General features: G+C 41.6%; 1 protein-coding gene across 3 annotated transcripts in view; it reads left to right on the top strand.

Annotated features, from left to right (window-relative positions):
- The window catches only part of klhdc8a (kelch domain containing 8A), a 63,985-nt gene that overhangs the window by 30,366 nt on the left and 7,613 nt on the right, over positions 1–26,006 (top strand). For all 3 annotated transcript variants that reach the window (XM_039799102.1, XM_039799103.1, XM_039799104.1), the window contains 2 exons: positions 3,132–3,296; positions 3,916–4,134. In XM_039799102.1, the coding sequence (XP_039655036.1) occupies positions 3,132–3,296; positions 3,916–4,134 (384 nt within the window). The remainder of the gene's footprint in view (positions 1–3,131; positions 3,297–3,915; positions 4,135–26,006) is intronic.

Here is a 26,006-nt window from a genome sequence, read left to right as displayed (position 1 = left end):
CAAATGTTTATTTTATTTTATATTTTTTAGGCATTTTATGCCTTTATTTGTGACAGGACAGCTTAGACATGAAAGGGGAGAGAGGGGGGGCAACGACATGCAGCAAAGGGCCACAGGTTGGAACCGAACCCCGGCCGCTGCCCGTTTAGGTATTGTTTTTACAAGATTAACTAATGTTAGAATGAATGTTAAAGATTACTTTAAAACAAGTAACAGATTGATGGATAACAATAGTAACCATCAATAGTGCACAAACAAATCAAGCAGTGTTAGTCTGCATCCAGCCATCTTTGATAATACATCATTTTGTAATATTTCCAGGATGAAGGCATGGCATGCTAAAAACCCAGTTAGAAAAAAGTTTTTAATGTGGAATTAGGACACTGCTTTAATTTTCTGACTGTCAAACAGTGACACAGCAGTCATCTACATGTATTTTATTGTGCATTAAGGTTACAAAAACAGATTTAGGTTTTGTACTAGAAATGATTTTCCACCTTAGCCAGTCTGCCTTGAGTCTGCTACTCAAATGACACAGAATGATGTCATAATTTAAAGGGACACCCCACCGGTTGGTTCAGTTTTCAGCACTAGTCACAATGAGTAGTACTCTTTGGTATAATGTGTTCTGTGGCTCTGGTGGGAGCTTTCCAACGTTTGAAATAAAAGTCACTTTTATTTACGTTTGTAAGTAACTTGTACATTTTCTGAGCCAAAATTGCCATAGGAGGACTTGACTACTTGTTGGATTTCATGTTTATTGCTAAAAGTTACAGTTTAGTTTGTCAATTATGTTTTTTATCAACAAGCACCTGTGTGTGGAGAAGATGATCAGTTTAACTGCACTCCACGGTGAACACACTGCATGATTCAAACAGTTGAATACACTTCAATTGTAACCAAGAAGTCTTGTAAGAATGTTTTCCCATTTTCCCAACGGAGCAATTCTTGTGCTCTTACATTTATTCTCACATTTTGGGGTTCAGTCCAGCAGTCTATAGAAATAAACTAAACTAAATCTTTTCAGAGAATATGTCTTCAGCCTTGGATGAGTTTGTTCTCAGTCCAGCATGCAGCGTGCATCTATCAGTGTCCATGGAACACAGATAGATGCTGTACACACGCAGACTTATTGGCGGCGTATAGGCGCTTCTCTCCATCTCCCTGACCAATCTTTAATCCTCAGCCCTTCGCTTGCTGCTCATCCCCAGCAACTGCAAAAGAGACAAATAGTCTGACAAAATGATCAATAGGGCCAAATTTAAACAAATATGGTATTTTTGAATGGATAATCAGTCACCGATTTGACTAAATGATTTGTAGAATTATTATTTCCCAGAAGAGCCTCAGGTAATGATCTTTTCTATTCCCCAAAATGAATATAAAGTATTTGAAAACTTTTGTCCCTTTTTGTTATTTATATAACGTAGATGCATTGAGGTTAGAATTTGAAGTTGAATATGTGTCATTTATATAGATAAACTTAAACAATTAATAAAGAAAAAATGAAACGCAGGCTGTTCCCCTGCAGCTCTCTGTTTTTCTTCATTCTCACGCTGTGTTTTCCATCGTGTCAACACTCTCTCCCACTTCCATTCTTATGCTAGAGGTGTCATGCCAAAGTGCCAGCCGTGGACTGCATTTTATTATTCTGCTGCTGCACTCGCTGTCCTTCCCACGTCTGTCACAGTCTCATGCTTCGTCACGAACTTCTCACCCAACTCTTTAGCTTTGCAGATTTTTTTAGCACTTCATAAAATTAGGCGCCAGGGAGGTGTTTCCATCTGCTGGGATTGGTCATCACAAGCTGATTATTGTTGAGCGGGTTGTTATTGTTCCACTCATATTTGCAGCATTTTTGGGAACGTTGTGATGTCCAGATATTTAACATACTAAACTTAAATCCATAAAATCCATGCATTTGATATGCAATATGCTTTTGTCCCAATTTGATTCTTTCACGATACATGGGTGCCGATTGGATTTGTGTTACGATTTTCATTTATTGCGATTCTAGAAGTATTGCCATTCAATATTATTGCGATTTTCTTTTCTTTCTTTAACAAAAGCAGAAGTTGAATGAGACACTTCTAGAGATAATATATCATGAGACATTTCTAAAAACAAATAGTTTTTAGTCAGTCAATCAGTCAGACATTTATTACATTTGTAAAGAACAACATAAAATGGATTTTCTGATTTCGCTCTGTTTTGCTAGAAACGGATATGATGTATTCGCCGTCAGCGGTGCCAAATAAAGAGTAAATATTTAGGTGAATCATTGGTAAAAATAAAAAATATTGATTCTAGGTAAAATAATCGATTTTAAAGGAATACGCCACCGTTTGTTGAAATAGAGTTATTCACCGTCTCCTCTATATTTATATAGGTGGGCAAACGCATTTTTGTCTCAGTGCATGCATTGTCTTAGTCTGGCGCCGCCACCGCTAGCTTAGCTTAGCGTAATGAATGGAATCCTTTGTTGCCGTTAGCATGTCGTGAGTAAAAGTGACCCAACAAAAACAAAACCTAATTACTTCTTGTGGCCTGCTTATTCACAACGAGTAAACATAGTGATGCAGATTAAGACTAGATGATTTCCTAGGTAGATATTGACTTGGGACTATATTGGGTGGAAGTAGACTACAGCCGAAGCACTGCTACTCGGGCACAGAGATATCGGCAGCCCGCGGAGCTCCACGACCGGCGCAAAGTCACTGTTTCTGGGTTGCTGGACTACCAAATGCCACTGCCCTGACTGAGCTCCGCAGGGCTCCGCTGGACGGGCAGCGGCCCGCCAAGCCCCGCGGAGCTCAGTCAGGGCAGCGGCATTTGGTTGTGAAGAATTCTACAAGGCCAAGCAATCGGCCGTTCCAAACAGACACATTTTCTTTTCTTTCTTTTTTTCTACCACCACCTCTTCGAAGGACAACTTTATTTTTAATGAAGCAATATATTTTTTTATATACCCCCCCGCCCCCCACCCCTCCCCCATTGCTAATCCAATACATTATAAAAATATAAAAGCACTCAAATGGAAACTCTTGCTCTTGCTCTTGCTCTGCGTGTGTGTGTGTGTGTGTGTGTGTGTGTGTGTGTGTGTGTGTGTGTGTGTGTGTGTGTGTGTGTAGATGGTCGGGCTCTGGCTGTGGGGGGAATGGGCGCTGACCTGCTCCCTCGTAGCATCCTGCAGCAGTATGATCTTCGGAAGGACGTGTGGGCACTACTTCCTCCCATGCCGACACCGCGCTACGATGCCAACATACATCTGCTGGCCAGCAAGCTCTACGTGGCAGGTACAAACAGATCAGTGTGGGTGTGTTGATACTAAAAAAGCTTCACTGGGTGTGTAAAACCACTGACATTATTTTGCAAAAATCTTCCAATATACAAAAAGTAATGCAAAGTATGAATTTATTGCCTTAATTGAATTTATAGATTTGTTTTGTGAGGACTCTTGTGTTAATTGTGATATTTTTCCTTTATTTATCTATTAATTGATAAGGTACCAGCAGGTTTTGGAAATATGTCTGTCTATGAATGCTTTATAAATTTTTTTTAGACATTAACATCCATCTTCTAAAGATTGCTCTGGTATGGTATATATTATTATTGTTACTATAGACGGTGTTGTATTTAAGTTTAAGCTCCATTTACAGTAATGGATATGTGAATAAATATTATGTATTTAAGCTGGATTTCATGTGTAAGTTGTTGATTGGTGCACAAAAACAGTCACCTCCTACAGACAATGGCTTCTCAGGATGTAACACCATTTGCCTGAAGATGGTCTAGTACCGAAATGTTGCCTACTATTAAACTTTATTTTTAGTTAGACAGTGTGTGGGACTTTCTTTGCAAATACACAATCTTTACAATTATAATTATAACTATTCTTTTTATACAATCTTTTAGGCGGTCGCCAGTGTAAGCGACCAGTGAAGGCCTTCGAGGTGTATGACGCAGAGACACGCTGTTGGACTACACTACCCATCATGCCTTGTAAACGTTCGTATGGGGGCGTGATATGGGACACAACTGGGAGGTTGTGCCTGCTCGGAGGACTGCGGCAGGGAGGAGGACACCAGAGCTCCAAGTTCACCAAGAACATCAACATTTTTGACACCAACCATGGTACGAAAACACATTTCCTTTTATAGGCTTGCATTTATTGTTTTACTCATTTGATAATAGTTCTGTATTTTGGTTATGAACTTTAATTCAATCAGGAGAGACTCCGTTGCAGATATGCAACATTTACTACTAAGATATAACCACGTAGGTACAAACAATTATTTGGAGATTAGTCTCCATTGTAAAGGGGTAGCTATCTATACAAATCTAATGTGTAGGAAAACCAAACACATCAATGGAAACTAGACACTGGTGGTGGTGAGAAGAATCCAAAGACTGAACACGAGCCGCCAGCCGGGAGAAGACCGAGAACACGGCCGAAAAGGCCCGGATGTGGAAGGGGAGGAGGGGGGTCGCACTCGTCTGAAAACACAACTGACAGAAGCAGGAGAGAGAACAGATTTAAAACAAGGTAGACTGCTGTGATTGGTTAGAACATAAGTGCCCGATTCTAATTGGTATACAGAACCGAAACACCCACTGCCCAGCTGATCAGTTGAAGAGAAGAGAGACAACGTAAGAGGAGTCTACCTGACTGAATTTACGCTGAGCTACATTAGTCTTACACATTGAGTTAAAGGAGTTAACCTTGCCACTTCTTCCCTGTTGAGCCCTAATTCATGAATTAGAACGCCTGCACATGCACACACAACACAGCACATGCTATGTGACAAAAGGTTGTTCAAAGTATTAGATTACATTACATTAGATAGATTTCCTTATAACTAGACTTTATAAATTTTCAGCGCTACAGCAGCAAAATAAAAGAATAAATAAAGGTTATAAAATACTTACACAAGCAGGATGTGACTTCAGTGAAGAGTTGGAATGAAGACAAAAATATTATGAGGGGTTAAGGACTTTGACGGTATTTATACATAATACTGCTTTATATGCAGCTCTGTATCCCACTATAAATTATCAGTTTTGTTGACTTGTTGGAACTAGTACAGAGCCCCTTGAAAATGTGCCTGTTTTCATCGAACCTCTCGCCGCAGCAATACGACAAAACGGCATAATCAAAGGAATTCAGGTAGCCAACGTACAACACAAAATCAGTTTATATGCAGATGATCTTTTACTTTATTTACAGAACCCACAGGTATCACTTAAAGAAACGTTCAATATTATCAACTGGAATAAATACATTTTACTACCCCTCTCAGATGACGCATGGGATTTTGGAGCTCAGGACACTTCCCTCCACCTTCACACAGGCAACATCAAGTACCTAGGGATTCAGATTTCCCCCAAGCTGTCAGAGCTCTTCACCCTCAACTCCCCTCCTCAGGAAAATTGAAGACGAATATAAAAGCTTGTCTAAACACCCACTCACACTCATTGGAAGAATAGCTGCAGTCAAAATGAAAACCCTACCCCAGATTAACTACCTTTTTTCTATGATCCCCATCACTCCTACAGACAAATGGTTCAAAACTCTCAATTCATTAACAACACAATTTCATTGAAAAAACAAAAAACCCAGAATATCACTCTCAACAAATCAATTACAGTACATGGTTAAATGGTTCAATAGACACAAGCACAATTACCCATGGCTGGAACTGGAACCAAACCATTGTACAAACATCCCAATTGCAGATCTCCCCTTCCTCTCACAATCAATCAAGAAATCCAACTTCTGCCAACGCATTACCATCTATTCAACTCTGACAGCCTGGTGGAAAACAAACCAAATCACAAAATCATCACTACAGTTAAACAACTTCACCCCACTCTGGCACAATCCAGTGTTCATGTTACAGAACAAACCTTTTTACTTCTCCACATGGGCACAAAAAGGAATCACACACCTTCACCACCTATTTGAGAACAACCATTTCATGTCATTTAACACACTCACACAGAAATATGGGGTTGGGAGAGAACAGTTCCTTCAATATCAACAAGTTAGACTTAAAATTAAAGATAAAATCGGACTCACCAACAACACATTACAACCCTTTCAGCTTACAGAAGAACTTGTGAAAATTAATAACTTCAAAAAACTAACCTCCCGGCTATATACGATGATTTCCAACCTAAATACAACAATAACGCTCCCAACAATAAAGTGGGAAGCTGATCTGGCTTTCTCTCCCACCCCTGATTACTGGGAACAAATCTGTAAGAATACCTTTCCCATGACCGCCAACACAAACCTGCAGCTTATACAATTAGCTTACTAATATAAAGTAATTCACAGAACTCACATCACCCAAAGGAAAATGTTCAAAATGGGCCTAGCAAACACAGCTATCTCTTCACAATGCACCTTAGGTAGCACAGACGACTATCTGCACACCATGTGGCTCTGTCAACCAGTTCACTCATTCTGGATCACGGTCACTGAGACACTGTCCACCACCCTGAGCTACAGTATCCCATCATCTCCAACACTCTGGGGCCTATTTTAACGATCTGAAACGCAAGTATCAAACGTGAAACGCAAGTAGCTTTGTGTGCAGATCTCAGGCGCTGTTGCTATTATACCGGCGGGATAAATGAGTCTTGCGCCCGACGCAAATGTAAAATGGGTTGGTCTGAAGTAGCTAGGTGTGGTTTGGGCGTAACGTGCAATAAACCAATCAGAGCGTCATCTCTCATTCCCTTTAAGAGCAGGTGCGCTTGTTCCATGGCGGATTGCTATTATGACGGCGGATTTGCCTGGCGCACGCCAGCCGTTATAATGTTGTGTAAAACACAACCACAAGCCACAAAGAATGCTGGGACTTTTTGAGGACTGTACTGTAAAGTGCCTCCTGATCTATCCAAACACATGAAGCGCATTTTCAGTAATATTTTTCTTTGTAATAATGTATGGTTTCGAAAATGGGAACTGCATTCTTCCTTGTAGATGAGAGAAGCAAAGCATATGCGCGTTGTGCACACGCTACATTATGGCCAAGCATGCGCCCCTAAAATAGCATCTGAATAACGTGCTACTGACTTTAGACTAGCGCTACTGACTTTAGACCAGGTTTTTCTTGGTCATGGTCAGGGATAGGGCCCTCTGTCTCCTTGGTGACGTCTCCACATCCCGCATAAATTCAGGAATCCGTTGTTCATTTCTCTAGCTGTCGCTAAGAAAGTAGTCCTCCAAAACTGGAAATCATAGAAATCTTACCTGGTCCCATTTCTAATGTTTCTAAATTCAATAAAAACATAACTACAAGCCGTGTACATTACCAGACATATACCTCCCTCCTCCATTATGGAATACCCTGCCCTCCCTATTTCTTTTACATTATTTATATTACCGTATTTATTTATTTTCTTTTTCCCATATTTTAAAATTTTTTTGCCCTTGCAGTTACCACTTTACTCATACACACAGGCACACACTATCCACACTATCCACACTTATGCATAACATGGTTTTCAGTCGCGTTATATGTTACGCTCAGGGTTCGAATTATCTTTTTGTCTTTAAGGGGGTCTCTCTATCTCATAAAAAAAAGTTGGCACACCCCGCACATGGCCTAACAAGGCTATAGGCCCTATAATTAAATAACCTAGGCGCGAGTGGCGCTTTTGCGCAGTATATGCTCACAGCAGAGATGTTCACAAGTCATTTTTTGGAAGTCCAAGTTGAGTCTCAAGTCTTTGAGGGGCAAGTTCAAGTCAAGTCTCAAGTCTCTGGCCATCTGATCTGTCCCATAAATCGTATGAATTAAAAGCATGTCCAGACAGTACAGCATTAACATCAGTTGTAGGATAACTTTATGGGGTCTATTTAACACATCCCTCTAGCCCATACCTGTCAAGTATCCCGTTTTGGCCGGGAAAGTCCCGTATTTTACCCTTCTTTCCCGCCGTCCTCCCGTATTAGTATTTTCCCGTAAATCTCCCGTATTTTAACCTGCGTTATTAAAAAATAATAATACCCCGGGCCCGAGCGGAGTAAAAAAAAAAAAAAAACATTCCCAATCTGAGCTCTGTCACTAGCCTCGCGATAGCTGCCACCTGCAGTAGCCCATAGATATATGGGCAGTAGCCTACTACAGGTACTGTAGTAGGCTACTGCAGTACCTGTAGTAGCCTACTACAGGTACTGTAGGTGGCAGTTGTCGCGAGGTTAGTGTGTGAGGTCAGATGATGAGTGACAACGCGGGGGAAAAAAGAAGAAAAAAAAACAGAGACGGATGATGGACGCTACGACAGAGACGGTGCGCTGCCAAAACGTATGAAGGCTTTACTATGCATTCCCCATAGCAATGCAAGTTCAGAAAGGGTGTTTAGCATGGTATGAAAGATTGTTCCAGAGAATAGGATGACGTTAGACCACAGAACTGTTTGCGCTCTACTCTCATGTAACATGAACTACTCTGGCCCTGCCCACTAATACACTCCTTCCAAAACAGTCTTAAAGAATGCAAAGTCTGCAACAAATTTGTACAATAACTCACTAAAGAAAAGTTATGTGAAATTAAAAGAAAAACTGTAAAAGAAAAGCAATATGAAATGAAAAGAATGTGTGGAATGAAAATAAAATGTAAATGTAAAGACAAGCAATGTTATAAATTGTAAATGTTTTCAGCATTCTGCATCAAGTGGTGATTTTAGCTTTCTTGTACACCTGTCTTAAAATGTAAGGGATACTGGAGCTTGGTTGGGGTGGTGGGACTGCTCGAGGTGGGCACCAGAAAATTTCCCTTATTTTCAAATCCAAAACTTGACAGGTATGGACTCTAGCCCTCGGACCTGGTGAAATAATAGTAAAAGTCTGTCACATCATGTGGATATACAACTATAAAGATACAATGTGCCTGTTCCCAGCATTAGCGCAACACTTTGCGATGGTTAGCTTGTTTCCTGTGATGATATATGCTAAATGTAACGTCTCTTTCATTCAAAAAAATGTCTAATGTCGAAGTGGAAATCAAGAGAATAGTGGCAGCGCCACACCAGTTAGGCTACAGAACAACATGCATCTCAGTGTCAGTCCAAATTACGCACGATAAGTAGTTTGAAGTCACTGATGTAATGCCATTTATTTATTTTGTAAGTGTTAGTAGGCTCAGTGAAATGGAGTCCAGCGCGAGGGAGACCCGACTCAGAGGAGGAGAGGTTAGAGGTTAGCGTCCCACACGGCAGGGGGACAGTGCCCACGGATCCGGCTACGCGCACTGGATGAAATAGTAAATAGGACTAGGTACAGTAACAGAAATATGTGCCGAATTAAGACCCAGTGTTTGGTGGACCGGGGTACACCTTGTACACTTAATAGCCTCAAATCATCCACGGGATCAATTAAGCATCACATGAGTTTGCCCACCCGACACAGCGTTTGTTCCTGGGGAGATGGATCCGTGCGTCCCGCCTCCTGTGCGCCATGGATGTCTGAGGCTCAGCTACTGCTACAGGCAGATTATATCTTTATAGTTATAACTATAAAGATATAATCTGCCTCTTCCCAGCATTAGCACAGCACTTTGCGACGATGGTTAGCTTGTTATCTATGACGATATATGCTAAATGTAACGTCTCTTTTACATTAGCGTGTGACTGACCTATTTAGGTGCGTTTTGAGATGCCTGATGAAGTCCGGCGTTGTTGATCCGGCATCATTTATCTTGGTGCCACACACCTTGCATGTAGCTGTTGGCTTACTTCCACTGTTAACCAAGTTATTGAAAACAAAACTAATGACAAAAGGCACAACTCTGGGAGGACTTGGTATTTTTTGATTCTAAATCTGCAATTATTTTTTGTTTTTTGGTGGTAAAACCGAAACTTGTCAGGGCCGAAAATGAAAATGAATTTTTGGTGGCATAACTGACAGTGATATTTATATTTATTGGTATTTACCTCGAAAGCACATTAAGTTAAAAGCAAGGTCACTTCTTCGGACTTGCGAGTGCTGTGAAATTGATCGTATACGGTTTGCTCACGTAGCCTGGTGGTGTGGTGGTGAAGTCAGTCATGCTGCGTTCATGAGCGTAGGGTAGGCTCAGGTCTACGTCCGTAGTAGCCTGTATTTTAATTTAACGTCTTTAATGGTAAGAGATCGCACAGGGATGGATAATGAGCGTTGATTAAGATTAAATTACAATGCCACATATGGCAGACACCTTCAGATATGAGAGACCCCCTCAGATTTCTGACTTTGGTGCCAGTCCTCACTCTATGGGAGCTCGGCTCCCTCTGGCTCCCACGTAATTCGAACACTGGTTACGCTCCGTACATTAAATCCCATTTAATCCCCCCTGCCCTTATATGGATCCAGGGTCTCACTAAAACAGGGTGAATGGTTACGGTAGGACAACAGTAAATGTACTGAATGTAATTCTAACTCTGAATGTAACATACTGTGTATATAAAAATATATTGCTTCATTAAAAATAAAGTTGTCCTTCGAAGAGGTGGTGGTAGGAAAAAAAGAAAAGAAAATATGTCTATTTGGAACGGGCTGATTGCTTGGCCTGTGGTATTGCTGCTTGTAGAATTCTTCAAAACCAAATTGTACCCCAAAATTACTTACAGAAGGACCACAAACCACTTAATGTGCACCTCCCTTGTATAGCTTAATACTGACTTACAGTGTAGGCTACGTCTACATCAGAGGAAGACATTGTACTGCTGTGTTTACCTGACAGAGAACGCTGCAGATTCAGAATGTAATCACAAAATATCACAATGAATATGTGGAGTAATCAGACATTAGCGTCATGGACTCATGGCAGTGCGATACCAGCCGGCCCGTTATGAGAGCCAATCAGCACATATCTGCGTTCATCAACCACCAGAACTGGACCGTTTGTGTGTGTGTGTGTGTGTGTGTGTGTGTGTGTGTGTGTGTGTGTGTGTGTGTGTGTGCGCACGCTCTGCCTAATCCCATAGGCAGAGCGGACTGCTGCCGCCTGCTCTCGTCTACTTTACAGGCGAGGCGCAGTTCATCTCGAACAAGCCTACTCTTGTAGGAATCCCCTGTGGAGTGGCTTGTGTGTCCTCCAGACCAGACTCTGAGTCTCTAACGTTAGTTTATCTGCACTGAGGCTGAGCTGTCACTCAAACTTTCCCTTAACACTCATTAGCCAATGGGGACGCACCCCTGTAGACCCGCCCACGCGAGAGCTTTGAGTCAGAATTGCAAACAAAGAATCTGGAAGCGCAAAGGAGAAAGCTGGGAGCATGACTGCAAACGTGATGGAGAGAGCAAAAGACTGATCATTGAGAAAGAAGCAGAGGGAACTGTAAACAAAAGGACATCATATCAAACAAATATAAGATCAATAGTTTACAACTACACAAATGTTTTGTTTGCAAGTTTTAAGTTTTACCTTTGAGGTGACACTTTTTTTGCTTGAGTTAATGTTTTTTGTTTGATACTTGAGAAGTTTTGCTTGGAATTAAAGGCACAAAAATAATCCCATATCTGCCCGGTTGTTTTCTTTCAGAGGGAGAAAAGACTGATCAGTCTAAATTGAACTTTATTGTTGTTAAATGTGCAACAAAACATATTTGTCTTTAGCTTAGCATGCCATTAGAACATGTGAGCAGAGTGGAGTAGTGAGAATTTCCGCTGCTCGCTCACGGAGTTGTTGATGTCTTCCGCTCCCCCGCTCAATGTCGCTCCGCACTCAACTCAGATTTTACTCCGCTCTACTCAAATGGCTCACCTCTCCCTCCGAAAAAGAAAAATGTATTTATGAGATGAACGGCGCCCACCCTTGAAAAGAAGTGAGCTTGGAGCCAGCTCCTTATCTCTGCTTGAGGTAAGCGACTTAAAGCTACATTAGCCACTACAAACCGAAAACACCTGAATCGTACACTTTAATGGCTTTTCACACGGGGAGCGATTGTCGCGCCTCGTAATTCATTTTCAATGAGAGGCGAGCGGGCAGGTAGGGGGGCGTGGGCAGTTTTACTGGCGACGCGACCACATTGTGTTGAACTTTTCCCTACGCGAGCGACGCGCCGTGCAAATCAACAACCAAGAGACTGATTCTGACTCTGTGAGTTCACTAAAATATGAAAATGTTTTCTAAACAGTTATCAGAACTTATACCATGGTCTGGGTGAATACTCGATTCTGATTGGCTGCAGGGTGTCCATAAAAAAGTGATGTAGGACACCTACTAAAGGAGTTCTGGTGAAAGTGACTGTTTACTGTTCTAAATTAACGCACTACATTAAAACAAAAATGGACTTTGGCCCTGCGCGTTGGACAGTTCACGCCTCACTGTTGTCCATTAATACCTGACAATGGACACCTCGTCGGGCATTAACCCTTACATAGACAGCAGGGCTGACTATTTATCGGGCAACATCAGTAATTATGACTATGCTAATTTAGCTAACTTTAGCTATCAACAACAACAGTCTGTAGTTAGCAAATACTAGGATTACCACCATTTCTTATAAATGGACCTGTGATTAGGGATATATGATACCACAGTCAGCTAATCTCATTCAGTTGTACAGCAGGGATACAGTAGTGCACAGAATCTCCATGGTTACCACACATTAGTGGTTGGCAGGTCAATCCAAATATCGATAATATCGATATCAACGTTGGTATTGATATTGATCAATACCAGTGTAATGAGATGGATGCTTTAGTTTCAGTTTCTCTCCAGCAGTGTTCACTGCTGTGGTTTCATCAGAGAGGCGACCTGGCTGTCTGTGTCTCTGTGTCTGTGTCTCCTGTCACAGCGTGGACCAGGCACGCTTAGCTCCTCCTCCCCTCTCTTGTGATTTGATGTTGTACCATCACGTGACTCAGCGGCGCCGGGCAAACAAGCAAGCAAGCAGCCCGGCCCGGCGGCGGCCATCAGCACACACAAAGGTGAAATTACAAAAACACTTAAGGTCATAAAAATTCATTCAGATTTAGTAATATAGATGATGCGTCCACCTTAATTATTAAAAAGTATCGGTAACACACACCTAACTCGCGGAGCGTTGTTCTTCACATGAGGAGCGTTGCAGACCCTGCAGATGCACACGACTAGAATAGACTAGAATAGACTTTAATTGTCATTGTGCAGCAGAACCATACAATGAAATTTGCTTGTGCAGCCTCTAAAACAATACTCACTTTCATATACACACACTTTTCTAAAATAAGAAAAAAATATGAAAACATTATCAAGGCATCCAATATTGCCTAGTCCCATTTCATAGAATCCCTATCTAGAAAGTGCAACTGTGCTGACTGGGGGGTGGGAGGCATGATTGTTCAGTTCTGTGATGGCCCTGGGGATAAAACTGTTCTGCAGCCTGGAAGAGCGTGCTCTAAAAGCCCGATACCGCCTGCCAGATGGAAGCAGCGAGAAGAGATGGTTTGAGGGGCGTGTCTTATCCTGCAGAATATTGTGCGCTCGGCGGAGGCAGCGGATCTTAAAGATGTCGTCCAGTGGGGGCAGGGGAGGTCCAGTGTTTTTTTCAGCAGATCTTATAATTCGATTGAGGGAGTTCCTGTCCTTCCCTGTGCAGTTGGCATACCATGCAGTCATACAGTACGTTATGACACTCTCCATAGAACAATGGTAGAAGATCTTAAGCAGCTCAGCAGACAGGTTGCTCCTCTTGAGTATATGTAAAAAGTAGAGCCGCTGTTGTGCCTTTTTGAGCATGGCGGTTGTGTTTATTTCCCATTTTAGGTCCTCTGAGATCAGGATCCCCAAGAACTTACAGTTTTTTTCAATTGCTTAAGCACAATTTTGAAAACAGGGACAGTCTTTTTCAAAACACTACACACAATTAGCACAACCACACACCCAATTAGCAGAAAACCTTTGCACCTTTGCAAAATGAAACACTCTTGCAAAAACTATACACTAATTTATAAAAAATATTTTGTTACCATATGAAACACACACGTTTCATTTGACTTAATGAAGTTTTAAAGTGATGGTTCGGAGTAATTTCACCCTAGGGTCCTTTGCACCATGACCTCGAGCCAAACACCCCCCCAGAAGCTTTTTTCACCTGGGTCTAACATTGGGAAAGTTAGCGTAGAGTAGCGTTAGCCTCTGAATAGCTTAGCGCAGAGGCTAATGGATCCGAAGTGTCTCTTAACATTACCCCACTAATAATGCCCGAAATGATACCAAAGGTCTACACTAGTATATATAGGTTATGCACTCATAAAACGATGGATTGTAAAGTTTGTAAGTACACCAGAAGGTTATGTAAATAACACTTGCCTGCTGGCTTCTGCTCTCTGCTGTTGTTGTTGCTGCTGTGAGACGAGTGCTTAGGGACATCTACAAATTACAACCGCGGAAAGAGATGCAACAAAAATATTTTTAATTTAACTTATTTTTTAAAGTAAGTGCTGTAGTATAACTAGCGGGAGACAAGTAATAATTGAGGTAAGTTTGGAGACATTACCTTATTTAATCATTAAATTAATAAATATTTTTGTTGCATCTCTTTTCGGTGTTGTAATTTGTAGACGTCCCTAAGCACTCTTACTGCCCGGTAGTAACAGCAGCAGCAGCAGCAGCAGAGAGCAGAAGCCAGCAGGCAAGTGTTATTTACATAAACTTCTGGTGTACTTACAAACTTTACAATCCATCGTTTTATGAGTGCATAACCTATATATACTAGTGTAGACCGTTGGTATCATTTCGGGCATTATTAGTGGGGTCATGTTAAGAGACACTTCGGATCCATTAGCCTCTGCGCTAAGCTATTCAGCTGATAACGCTACGCTACGCTAACGCTCCCAATGTTCGACCCAGGTGAAAAAAGCTTCTGGGGGGGTGTTTGGCTCGAGATCATGGTGCAAAGGACCCTAGGGTGAAATTACTCCGAACCATCACTTTAACCAGATACACACTGCTGTTGCTAACCTAAAACACTTTTAGCAATTCTACTTCTCAGTGATTAGAGTACTGTACATGAAGTACACAGAGTAATTTACAATATGTTCACCAAACACTACACAAGACCAATGCTGCAGACTGAGGAAAATATAATTCATTTTTATTTTATAAGTTTTCATGCTACTACAGTAATGTGCATAACACTGTTAGCTCAGCAAACAACAGACAAACATAACATACGGTATCCAGTACAGGTTACAATCACAAAAAAAAACAACAACAAACAAAAAAATGATCTGACAAAGTACAGAAAATTCTAGACATTATCTCTTCGCCTAGCTGGATCTGGCCAGAGAATTTCATCAACATCACAGGCAAACATCCTCATTGGCAAGACAACCGTCTTGAATGTGGAATCCATCCTTGCGCAGCTGCGGCGTCGACTTGGTCACAGGCGTCCTCCATGGCCTCAATGAGGGGTACCTGAGTCTGGGGCCTCAATGAGGGGTACCTGAGTCTGGGGCCTCAATGAGGGGTACCTGAGTCTGGGGCCTCAATGAGGGGTACCTGAGTCTGGGGCCTCAATGAGGGGTACCTGAGCCTGGGGCTGGAGATTGTAAACCCTCGCGTGAATATGGCCCCCCTTCCTCCTTGTCGTTCTCGACCCTCAATCCTCAAATGTCCCAGGGAGGGGTATCTAAAGTGCTGATATGGTGTATACAATGAGCAGCTGATTACTGTAACTGTAGACAGGTTTTCTTTGACCTGTTTCCTTGTTGAAATGTCCTTATGACAGACACACTGTATATCTGCTAAGATTTGGCTGAACTCTTAGTCCATCCTCGCTCAGCGTCAGTCCGTGGTTCACAACATGGTCCACTAGTGTTGCGCGACTTTCATTTGATAAATTTGGTCCTCTTCTTCTTTGAGCATATTCTCCGGCTTCAGGTCTTCCTCTCCCTCTCCCTCTTCCTCTACCTCCACCTCGGCCTCTACCTCTGGCTGGGCCTCTTCCTCTACCTCCTTCTCCTCCTCTGTGGATTCCCCCTCTCACTCTCAGTCTTCTTCTTCTGACTCCTTGTATTTTGGTTGAAGGCAGGTGAACTTACCTGCTGCATTTTATATAGTGCTTAAACCTGATTGGTGTGTCTACAATTAAGCCATCATGTGTTTTCATACCTGGTGGCTGTGTTTAACCAATTGGTTCATGGGTGTGTTCATTTGAAAGCCTTTGCTTTGAAATTGCAAGGAAATGACATCATGATAAATTTCTGTGTCAAATGCATACAAGTGTGTGATGTTTTGCAAAAAGTGTGAAGCTGACAGTGTGCTTACAGTTGTGCACATCTAGGCCGGTGTTTTGCTCCTTGAGTGTTAGGTTTTGCTAATTGTGGGAAAGTTTTAATTTTAGTGTGTAAGCAACTGTAAAAAACTGTAAAACAGGAGACCTTTTCCACTTCCTCACCATTCATGATGAGGGGTCGGGGGTCCTCCTTACACCTTCTGAAGTCAACTATAATCTCCTTTGTTTTTTTGACATTCAGGGTCAGATTGTTGTCTTTGCACCATCCTGTCAGTCTGTCAACTTCATCTCTGTAGGCGTTCTCGTCGCTGTTAGAAATTTCTCCCACCACAGTTGTGTCATCTGCGAATTTTGTCATTGTATTCGAGGGGTGGGTGGAGATGCAGTCATACGTGTAGATGGAATAGAGCAACGGGCTCAACACGCAGCCTTGCAGTGCTCCAATGCTGAGGGACAGGCTCGAGGATTGGTGTGGGCCCAGTCTCACTGTCTGTGGCCGATCTGTCAGGAAATCCTTGATCCACATACACAGGCTGCTGCTGAGGCGAAGTGTCGCTCCCCGTGTGAAAAGCCCTTTAGTTGAGTTGCATTGTGGGTAATGTGGGAGCCAGGTTTTGACAAGGAAGAAGAATACATGGAATAGAAAAGATATATCTGGTTCTGCTGAATCAATTTTGATACTTGTTTGGTTTGTTTGTTCATTGTGAGTCTGACAACGTTAGAAGTGCACCGCTAAGTCAGATTTATGTTTTTTCCTGCTTTCGCTCTTTATGCTAAGCTTAATACTATGCTTCTATACTACGTATAGACGGGAGATATCTTCGGTCTTCTCATCTCAGGAATAATAATATGCTATTCCTTTTAACATTTCAGATTAATAAAACACCTGTCTATCAAGTCTGCAATCAAAAAATAAAAGTAATTATGTTAGAGTTGGTTAACACGCAACCAATACCAAGCAGCAGGAGTAAACCTTTTTCACTGACAGCATCCATCATCATCAACCTCAGCATGAAGAGAAATAGTTTTCTACTCAAACAAGCTCATTCCTCTCTTAATTCTGTGCACACTCTGTGTCCCACAGCACAGCGAAATGGCTTATCCCTCTATCCAGCAAAGACACCCCAGAGTAACAGGTGAACAAATTGAGGAGGGACTGTAAGGAGAACTGGGAGAGCAAGAATCGATAAGTCATTTTAGACAGCTGGATATACGGTCGCACATCGCCATTGGTCAAATGGGAGCCAAATAAAGCAAATAAAGCCGAACGTGGGAGTGATAATGTTAATATATGATAATGGGGAGACAGTTTGCCCTATGTGTGCGAGATAAAGGATAAAAGAACGAAAATAAAAAAAAAACAGCTTGCAACAGACACAAACGCAAGCGTTGGCGTGCAAATACTGATGCAACTGATGCATATCCACACTCACATGCACACCCATACGGGGGAAGGCAGCCGTACGCTGTTTTTCCAATCTAATTTTGGTGGAGATGAGATGGGAGATGAGCTGCGGAGGCAGGGCTGGGGATGAGGAGCGCTTTAAATTACAAGATCCAGAAACAGATTGCTTTATTATCCTGTCTGCAGCAATATCTCTCCACACACACACATGGTCATGCAATCTGCTGTCACACAGTGATATTCTATCACTGTTCCATTTCATATCGTCAGTATTAAGACACACACGCCTGTTAGCTGATGTTTCTGCATTGTGGGCAGTGTTTTCCACAGAAATAGAGTCTATATGGGGGGATCGGGACGGTTGGCACTGAAAAAAGTTATGAAGGTATGAAAAATGTTTTATTTTTATTGTATTTTGAGATTTTTGCATTCTGACGTCTTTTTCCAACCCGTTCTCACTCCCAACTCATCAAATACTGACGCTTGGTCAGTGGCTCTCTGCGTCGACGGTACATGCAATGCCTTCAACGCTGTGTTCACCACAAACTACATTTCATTCACCTCTGTTATGTTGTGGTGGAGGTGGTAGTCTCAGAGAGGGATATCTGAAAACTGATTCCACCACAGCAGCTTTTCCAGGGGCCCTGGATGTGTTTTAAGAACTCAGGATCGTGATATGCAGGATGCGATTTGCTGGGGAGGGGAGGGGGGGCCTCTGCTGAATATATCCCCGGTGAGGACAAACTGTATCCCCCCCTCAAAGTGACCAATGCTACTTCACCAATAGACCATATATTATACATAGAAGTATTTTAAACTCAGTAAAGCGCTGTAATGTGAACAAATTGCTTGTTAAACAAACAAATTGAACATTGAACTGAACACAAAAGGCATGCTAGTTATATTTGAAAAGACAGTTTTCCACTGATGCTCTCTTTCAACAAACACAATGTGTTTATTGCACAAGTTGATATTGCGATCATGATATAAAATGATTTATTGTGTAGCCCTGTATTTGATTCAGTTATAGGATAGGCATGACAGTTAGATAGTATGATCTGTGTGTGAAAATTATATCTCAAGCTCATCTTAATGGTTTGTCAGATGCCATGAAAACTACACAAAGGGCACTCTTAGTTCCTGATTTACTTCCTGACTGAATTTCCTGTGGCTCCTTTGTACCTGGAAGTTTTAGTTGAAAAGGGGAATACAGTTTAATGGCAATTTGAATGACTCAACCCTTAAAAGTTGCTTTTCTGTTACCGATAACTGGAATAACGAATTCTACTGCATTCAACGAAGACACAATTTCATCAAAAGCTTCTCTGAGGCATGTAGAACTCAGGCAACAGTGACAAAAACCACAAATGATGCCGTCCCCCTGGGGCCAACTAGTAACACATGTTCTCCCACATTGTCTGTATTTGATCTTTGTTCGGCTTGAGATGGTCAAAACTACCCAAAAGACTTCAAAGCAGATGGGATCAAGCAGAAATGAGAATAGAAAAAATGTGCTCTTGTTTTGGCCATGACTGGGCCAATATGTAATTATTGAAAATGACACAACATAATGGTGAGATTCTGTCCAAAATGGCCGTCTGTGTGGCAGTGGTCTGAGATTTCACACAAGACAGAGAAGCAATCACAATCCTTTTCTAGTTTTAATCACGATGGATAATTACTGAGGAGAGCTGTGGACAAAGTTACTAGCACACTGACTATAAAGCCCAGTCTGCAGAGAATCTCCTCATCTCCCTCATTCTGTCTCTATTCTCTCTCTCTGTATTTTCTCTGTCTCTCCAGCTCTTTATTCTCCTCTGCAGTTCTCCCTCCAGAGTAGAATAATGCATGCTGGTGTTTTCCCTGCATCCTACAAAGAAGATCTTGGCGCAAAGACTCGTGTAATCCTTCCAAAGCAAATAGGAATAGAGCTTGCAGTCGCAACTCCGTCTCAGAGGATTGAACCATAAGTCTGTAGTGTGATGTGTTAACACAACTGTAATTTCCAGCCAGCCACACTATAAGCACCGTTTTAAAAAAAAGAATTACTTGTGTTGTGGGTTGCATAGTGCATCCACTTTTTAGATTTATGTTGTATTTTATTTTCCATTTGGTTGATAAATGAAAAATAATAGACATGTTTCCAGGATCTAGTATTAAGTAAAATCTAAGAATGAATATAATGTTGCTTTCAGAATCAAAACTGCAGGATTTTTTGTAGATCTCCATCTTTGTAGATCCAAAAATCATTAACAGATAAATCCATTCAATTATTTGTTGATCTTGTTTGTTAGCATGTAACTGGCAGTGGCTGACACAGCATTAATGGTTGTGAAAACATACAATAATATCTGCTACAATGTTACAGTATGTTCACATTGTTATTATACACGTTTCTGCCATGGATTAGAAAAATAGTGAAACTTAGCTTGCACAATACCACTACGGAGCTACACCTGGCTTCTCCTCTCATTTCGCTGCAGTGTTATGCTAATGATATGGAAAGCCATATGGAAAAAATTGGAGTTTTGTCATTGGTAGGGCTGGGTATCGTTCAAAAATATTCTATACTGGTGCCGATACCAATACCAATAGCCTAGTCTCGCTAGCATGCTGAAGGAGGGTCTGGCTACTCCACATAGCATTTGGGGATGGGAGGAAAGCATGATCTGGTTTATTTCTTTAAACCACTCACAATCGTAATGGGCGGCGATAAACTCCGCACAGAGCCGCTGCAAAATAGTTGTGCGAGAGAAAACTCCGATTGGACAGATAGTCTAGCTAGCTGTCTGGATTTACCCTGCAGAGATCTGAGGAGCAGTTAAGCATAGTCCTCACACATCCACCGGATTTAAAATTCCAACACAAAGAAAGCGGAAGGAAACGGAAACTACATGCATCCGGCGGCATTTCCTGCTGCACGGGAGCAATCCCGGAAGTTGAACGCCAAGGATATAGACTACCAATACCCTGACTTCGATAGCGGTTCGTAAACGCTACTTTTTACGATACCAATTTCATAAAACAAAAATAAATGACAACATTACGGCACTACGTGAGCCCCGTCTCTGTGCGTAACGTAGAGTTCTTCCTGCCTGCCTCTGCGACGTGTAACGTTAGACAGCCAATCACAAACATTCTTAGATCTTGAAGCATGCTGCGTGCTTATTGGCTCACTGACGCTGATGAGGTATTGATATTGGGTGATGTCTATAGGGGCACCGTTGACAGCATCCTGTCCAGCACCATCACTGTGTGGTACGGGAACTGCACTGCCTCCAACCGTAAGACCCTGCAGCGCATAGTGAAGGCTGCTGGGCGGATCATTGGTGTCCCACTCCCCTCACTCCTGGACATTTACCAAACCCGTCTCACCCGCAAAGCAACCAGCATTGTGGGTGACCTCAGCCCCCCCTCACACAGCCTCTTCAGCCTCTTGCCATCTGGGAGACGGTACTGAAGCATCCCAGCCTGTTCCACCAGACTGGCAAACAGCTTCATTCCCAAGGCAGTTGGGAAGCTCAACACCCTCCCCTCTCTCCCTCTACTCCCCTCTGCCCCCAAGAACTCTGGACTCTGAACATTTTTCAAAACTCGATACTGTAGAGGCGATTTGGTCGGTGCCTAAAAAGTATTGAATTTGGTACCCAGCCCTTATCATTGGTACACTGCAGTTCCAAGGCAGAAATGTGCAGCCATGACATTGACTGCTTATTTCGCTCACAATATGACTTCTAGCACAGGGGTCTTCAACGTTTTTCAGGCCAAGGACCCCTCAGCTGAAAAATGATGGGGCCTTACTATGTATATTGTATAAAATTGAGTTGCATAATAAACTGGGCCACAACGTGTAGTTGTTGGCATTGATCATCACGTTTTAATGTTAAAATGTGGGACAGTGAATCTTCAGCTTAACTATCTGTGGATGGCTACCTTACCTCTAGGCCAGTACGCCTGTCATCAATGTTGGTTAAAAAAAAGATTTATCTTGACAAATATGTTGGATTCATGTTAATGTATTTTTTTTAAGAAATATTTTTTTCTTTCCGTTTAAACTATCAAACAATAATTTGGTGGCCCCCCTGCATCAACTCTGAGGACCCCCTAGGGGTCCCGGACCCCTGTTGAAGATCTGTGTTCTAGTATATGACACCATGAGTTAATTTTCATTAAAGGGGGTCTTCAATGGCAACTTCCAGTACATCACAGTTTTTCACACTTTGATCAGCTTGATCAGTAAAGCCTTATTATTGGCCACAAAATAACTGCTGGAATTTAATGAAAATCTCCGATTTATGTTACATGCCAGTGTAAAATATCTGCCAGGAAGATTTCCCTCTGGGGAGAGAAGGGAGCAGAGTGGACAGCCAGCTGTGATCTCCATTCTGTTCTCTTCAACCAGGCTGGGGAGGAAAACAGCTTTTCATTACACACTGCTGCAGCATGCAGGAAGGCTCGCCATCTGGCTACTTATCTCTTTCATTCTCTCTACCTCTATTTGTTTGTCTCCACCTTGTTGTCTCTGCCTCTTGTTTGAGAAAAAAGATTAAGAATAAATGAGAAAGAGCGGGAGAAAGAACAAGGTAAAAGGAAAGAGAGGAAGAGAATGAAAAGAGAATATGAAGACAGAATGAAGAGTAGGCAGATTGAAGAAAGAAAATAAGCATGAGAAAAGATAAGACAAAGAGAGATTCAGACAAGGAAACAGAAGATAAGACAACAATAAAGAGCAAGACATTCTTTGCACTTTTCTCTCTTGTTCTGTCTCTATCTTTCATTCTAATTCTCTCTCCCTCCCTCGCTCCCTAATGACGTTATCTTTCCTCCTCTTTCATGATTCTCTGCAGTCTGGGTTTCCTTCAGATAAACAATACTTGGCAGCAACAAAACCTAAAAGTAAAAAAGAAAACGTGCTGGAGAAAGAGAGCGGCTATGTTTTTCATTTCCACTCTCTAGTACACTGTTTATCATCTGGAGCAGAAATGTCCCCTTTACTCGGATCACATGAGGTCTTTAGAGACTGTCATTCACAGTCTTAAGTGTCAGGTAATTAGGGAGATACAATTAAAATGGTAATGTCTTCCACACCTGCGGCCTCATTTCCAATATTTTGGGATTAAAGGTGCCAATAGCTATTTCGATGGTGGGTAAGAGAAAGCACCTGCTCACCACTGCACCTGAGTGCACCAGGGTTCAATTCCCAGCAGTTGGGCTTCCATATTGGCAGTGTTAAGGGTTGGGTAGTCTCGCATTGCCAGACCTTCCTCCACCCCAGACAGCATTTACATCTGTGCCAGATCCGTTTTCGAATAACGGAACGCTTTTTTCCTGCATAAACCCGCAACTCTATTTGAAATGCAGAGAGGAAGACTGCAGGCTGCACCGTCTTTGTGATTATTGGTAAGTGCATTATACAAGTAAAATTGTAAAAAGTAAACTGCTGTTGATGTCATGTTAATCTGTTAAATATGTATAGGCTAAACAAAAAAGTTTACAAACTTAGTTTACACTGACATTCTGACAACCAGAGACGTGTCAGACAATACGCTGGGTAGGCTAGTAGACCTATAGCTAGGCTATGCTTGTAGTAGGCTATAGGTTCTTTTAAACATCCACAACTAATGTGAACAGGCTTTAAGGCTGAATTGGTGATCTTTGCTTATTATTCACCAAAATTACTGAATATCGTGTCCATTGTGTGTTAGCTGCAAAATCAGTCTTTTGTCTGTAGTTACCCTAACAATAAAAACAAATTCAGTGAGATGGCAACCAAGGCCATTATGGCTCGTAAGCATAGCCTATATAGATGCCTTTCACTCAGTTTTACTTAATCACTCTATCACTCATTCACTCACTACACACCACGTCACATTTAGCCTATTTGTGCAAGCATTTTACTATAATGTCATGTAATAAATAATCTTTGAATATTTAATCTAACATACTGTTTGTTTGCTTTGTGTGCTTTTTGTAGGCTACGTCTTACAGGAGCAGTAGGAAGAATCGCAAGTCTGACAAAGCCACGGAGATCAATCAATAGCCATCAGATGGTTTAATCTGCCTTGCGACTGCGGGGGTGGCCGCCGTGCCCGGTCTCACCCAACTAATGAGCAGTAAATATACAGTAGGCGCAGTGTTCACATTAGGTTACTTGCTTTAGTGTTTTTTATTTTTTTTTGTAATTTGAATAATTAACATTGATCTTTAATCATGTGCTTTTTCTCTTTTTGTGCATCTGGATTCACGTCAGATGGTTGTTCATGCTGTAGTTTTCTCTTATGCCTTTTTAATATAAAAAATATTTTGAAAATTACAAATTGCGCGGGTATTTGTAAATATGAATCACAGATCAGGGCCAGATGAGCCCCAGATGTAAAATATGAGTCTGGGCCAGATCCGCACCACACGTCATGGCATTAATAACTGTACTGGGCCAATTCTGGCCCAGATCTGTCTCTGATCCGTAATTCCAACCTGTTCCGGTATTGGGCCGTTGGAAAGGATGAGCCCGGCCCAGGTCCGTTTAGCGGATCTGCGCCAAATGCTAATGAAGACCTGGTCCAAATCTGGCCCAAATACATTTTGCTGTCTGGGACAGCACTGCGAAGGAGGGTCTGGCTAGTCCATACAGCATTGCAGGGTTGGGAGAAAAACTTGCTCTGGTTTATTAGCAAAATAGTCTCGGGAAGGAACTTGTTTTGGTGGAACGTGTGTACGTTCAAAAGTAGTTTTAGTCGTGCAACAGAACACTCAGATTGGACAGATAGTCTAGCTAGCTGTCTGGATTTACCCTGCAGAGATCTGAGGAGCAGTTAACCATAGTCCTCACAAATCCACCAGAGGTTAGAACGCCAACACTAAGGAAGCAGAAGGTTAAGGACATTGGGCCGAAAAAGAGGGACATATGGCGGAATTTCCGGCAGCTACGGAGCAATCGTGGAAGTGGAAGGTCGTGGATATAGACTAAGGGTTGGGAAGCTGTTGAGGGATCATGTATGTCGCACTGTACTAGCAGCTCCTACTGGTTGGTCAGGATATCTGTGCAATGATGTCGTATTGGTTTACGTGGCAGCAAAGGCTGCGCATTGTTTTGCCATTCAAATTAATGCAACACCATAATGTTTAAGTTTACGTTTATTTCATGTATAGCACTTTAAAAAGCAAACAAGTTTCGCACTAAAGAGCATCACAAAGACAGAAACATGTAAACAAGCATACAACACACAAATATACAGTACATATATATAATAATAATAATAATAATAATAATAATAATAAGACTTTATTACAGACTCATGGTCCAATAAAATGACAACACAACACTTAGGCATAATACAATTCCATAATATAAAATATCAAAAAATATATTTAAATACATCATCTATGCATAAAAAGAGGCATTTGTGCCACTGTCTCCATATCTGAACCTGATGTTGGATATGATCGAGATAATCTCATTCATAGACGCATCAAGTCGCCCGATAAATTGATACACAAGATTTCTTACTAAAGCTTGACGTGTATGAACTCGTGCAGACACAAATATCTCACTAGCACTACACAATCTAGGCATTTTAAGTAGGATTTTCAAAGCAATATACAGTATATATATATATATATATATATATATATATATATACTTATATATATATATTAGTGCTGTCAAACGATTAAAATATTTAATCGTGATTAATCGCAATAATGTCATAGTTAACTCGCAATTAATCGCACATTTTTATCTATTTTAAATGTCCCTTGATTTCTTTTTGTCCCATTATTTTTTCTAATTTTAATGCTCTTATCAACATGATACGATACTTTTAAAACGGTGCCTGAACCGAAAGATATATATTTAAAAAAGGAGCACCTTGTTCAATTGTATTTGTCTGTTCTGTATGTCAGAAAATATAATACAATAAAAAGTTGATCTAAAAAAAAAAAAAGGAGCACAAAACGGTGAAAACAACCACTGGATGGGAAAAGGGTATTTTACAATTACAGTGAATGCACCGCAAGGCTGGCGAGGCGAGCAACATGACATCATGACTGTTTTTCAGACAACGGCAGCTCCAGTCCGCTGTTGGAGTCCTCTCCAGTGAAATACAGACACACTTTACACCGGTTAGCTGTAAACATTTTAACTGGGTTTACTCCAGCTGCTAGCTAACGGTAGGCTAACGTTACCTGCTGCTAAGTGTAGTGTTGACTGGCTAACGGTAGACTAACATTACCTGCTGCTAAGTGTAGTGTTGACTAGCTAACGGTAGGCTAACATTACCTGCTGCTAAGTGTAGTGTTGACTAGCTAACGGTAGGCTAACGTTACCTGCTGCTAAGTGTAGTGTTGACTGGCTAACGGTAGGCTAACGTTACCTGCTGCTAAGTGT

Source organism: Perca fluviatilis, chromosome 4, assembly GCF_010015445.1.
Source record: "Perca fluviatilis chromosome 4, GENO_Pfluv_1.0, whole genome shotgun sequence".
Lineage (NCBI taxonomy): Eukaryota > Metazoa > Chordata > Actinopteri > Perciformes > Percidae > Perca > Perca fluviatilis.
Note: the sequence above shows the minus strand (reverse complement) of the source record. Positions and strands in the feature narration are given on the sequence as shown.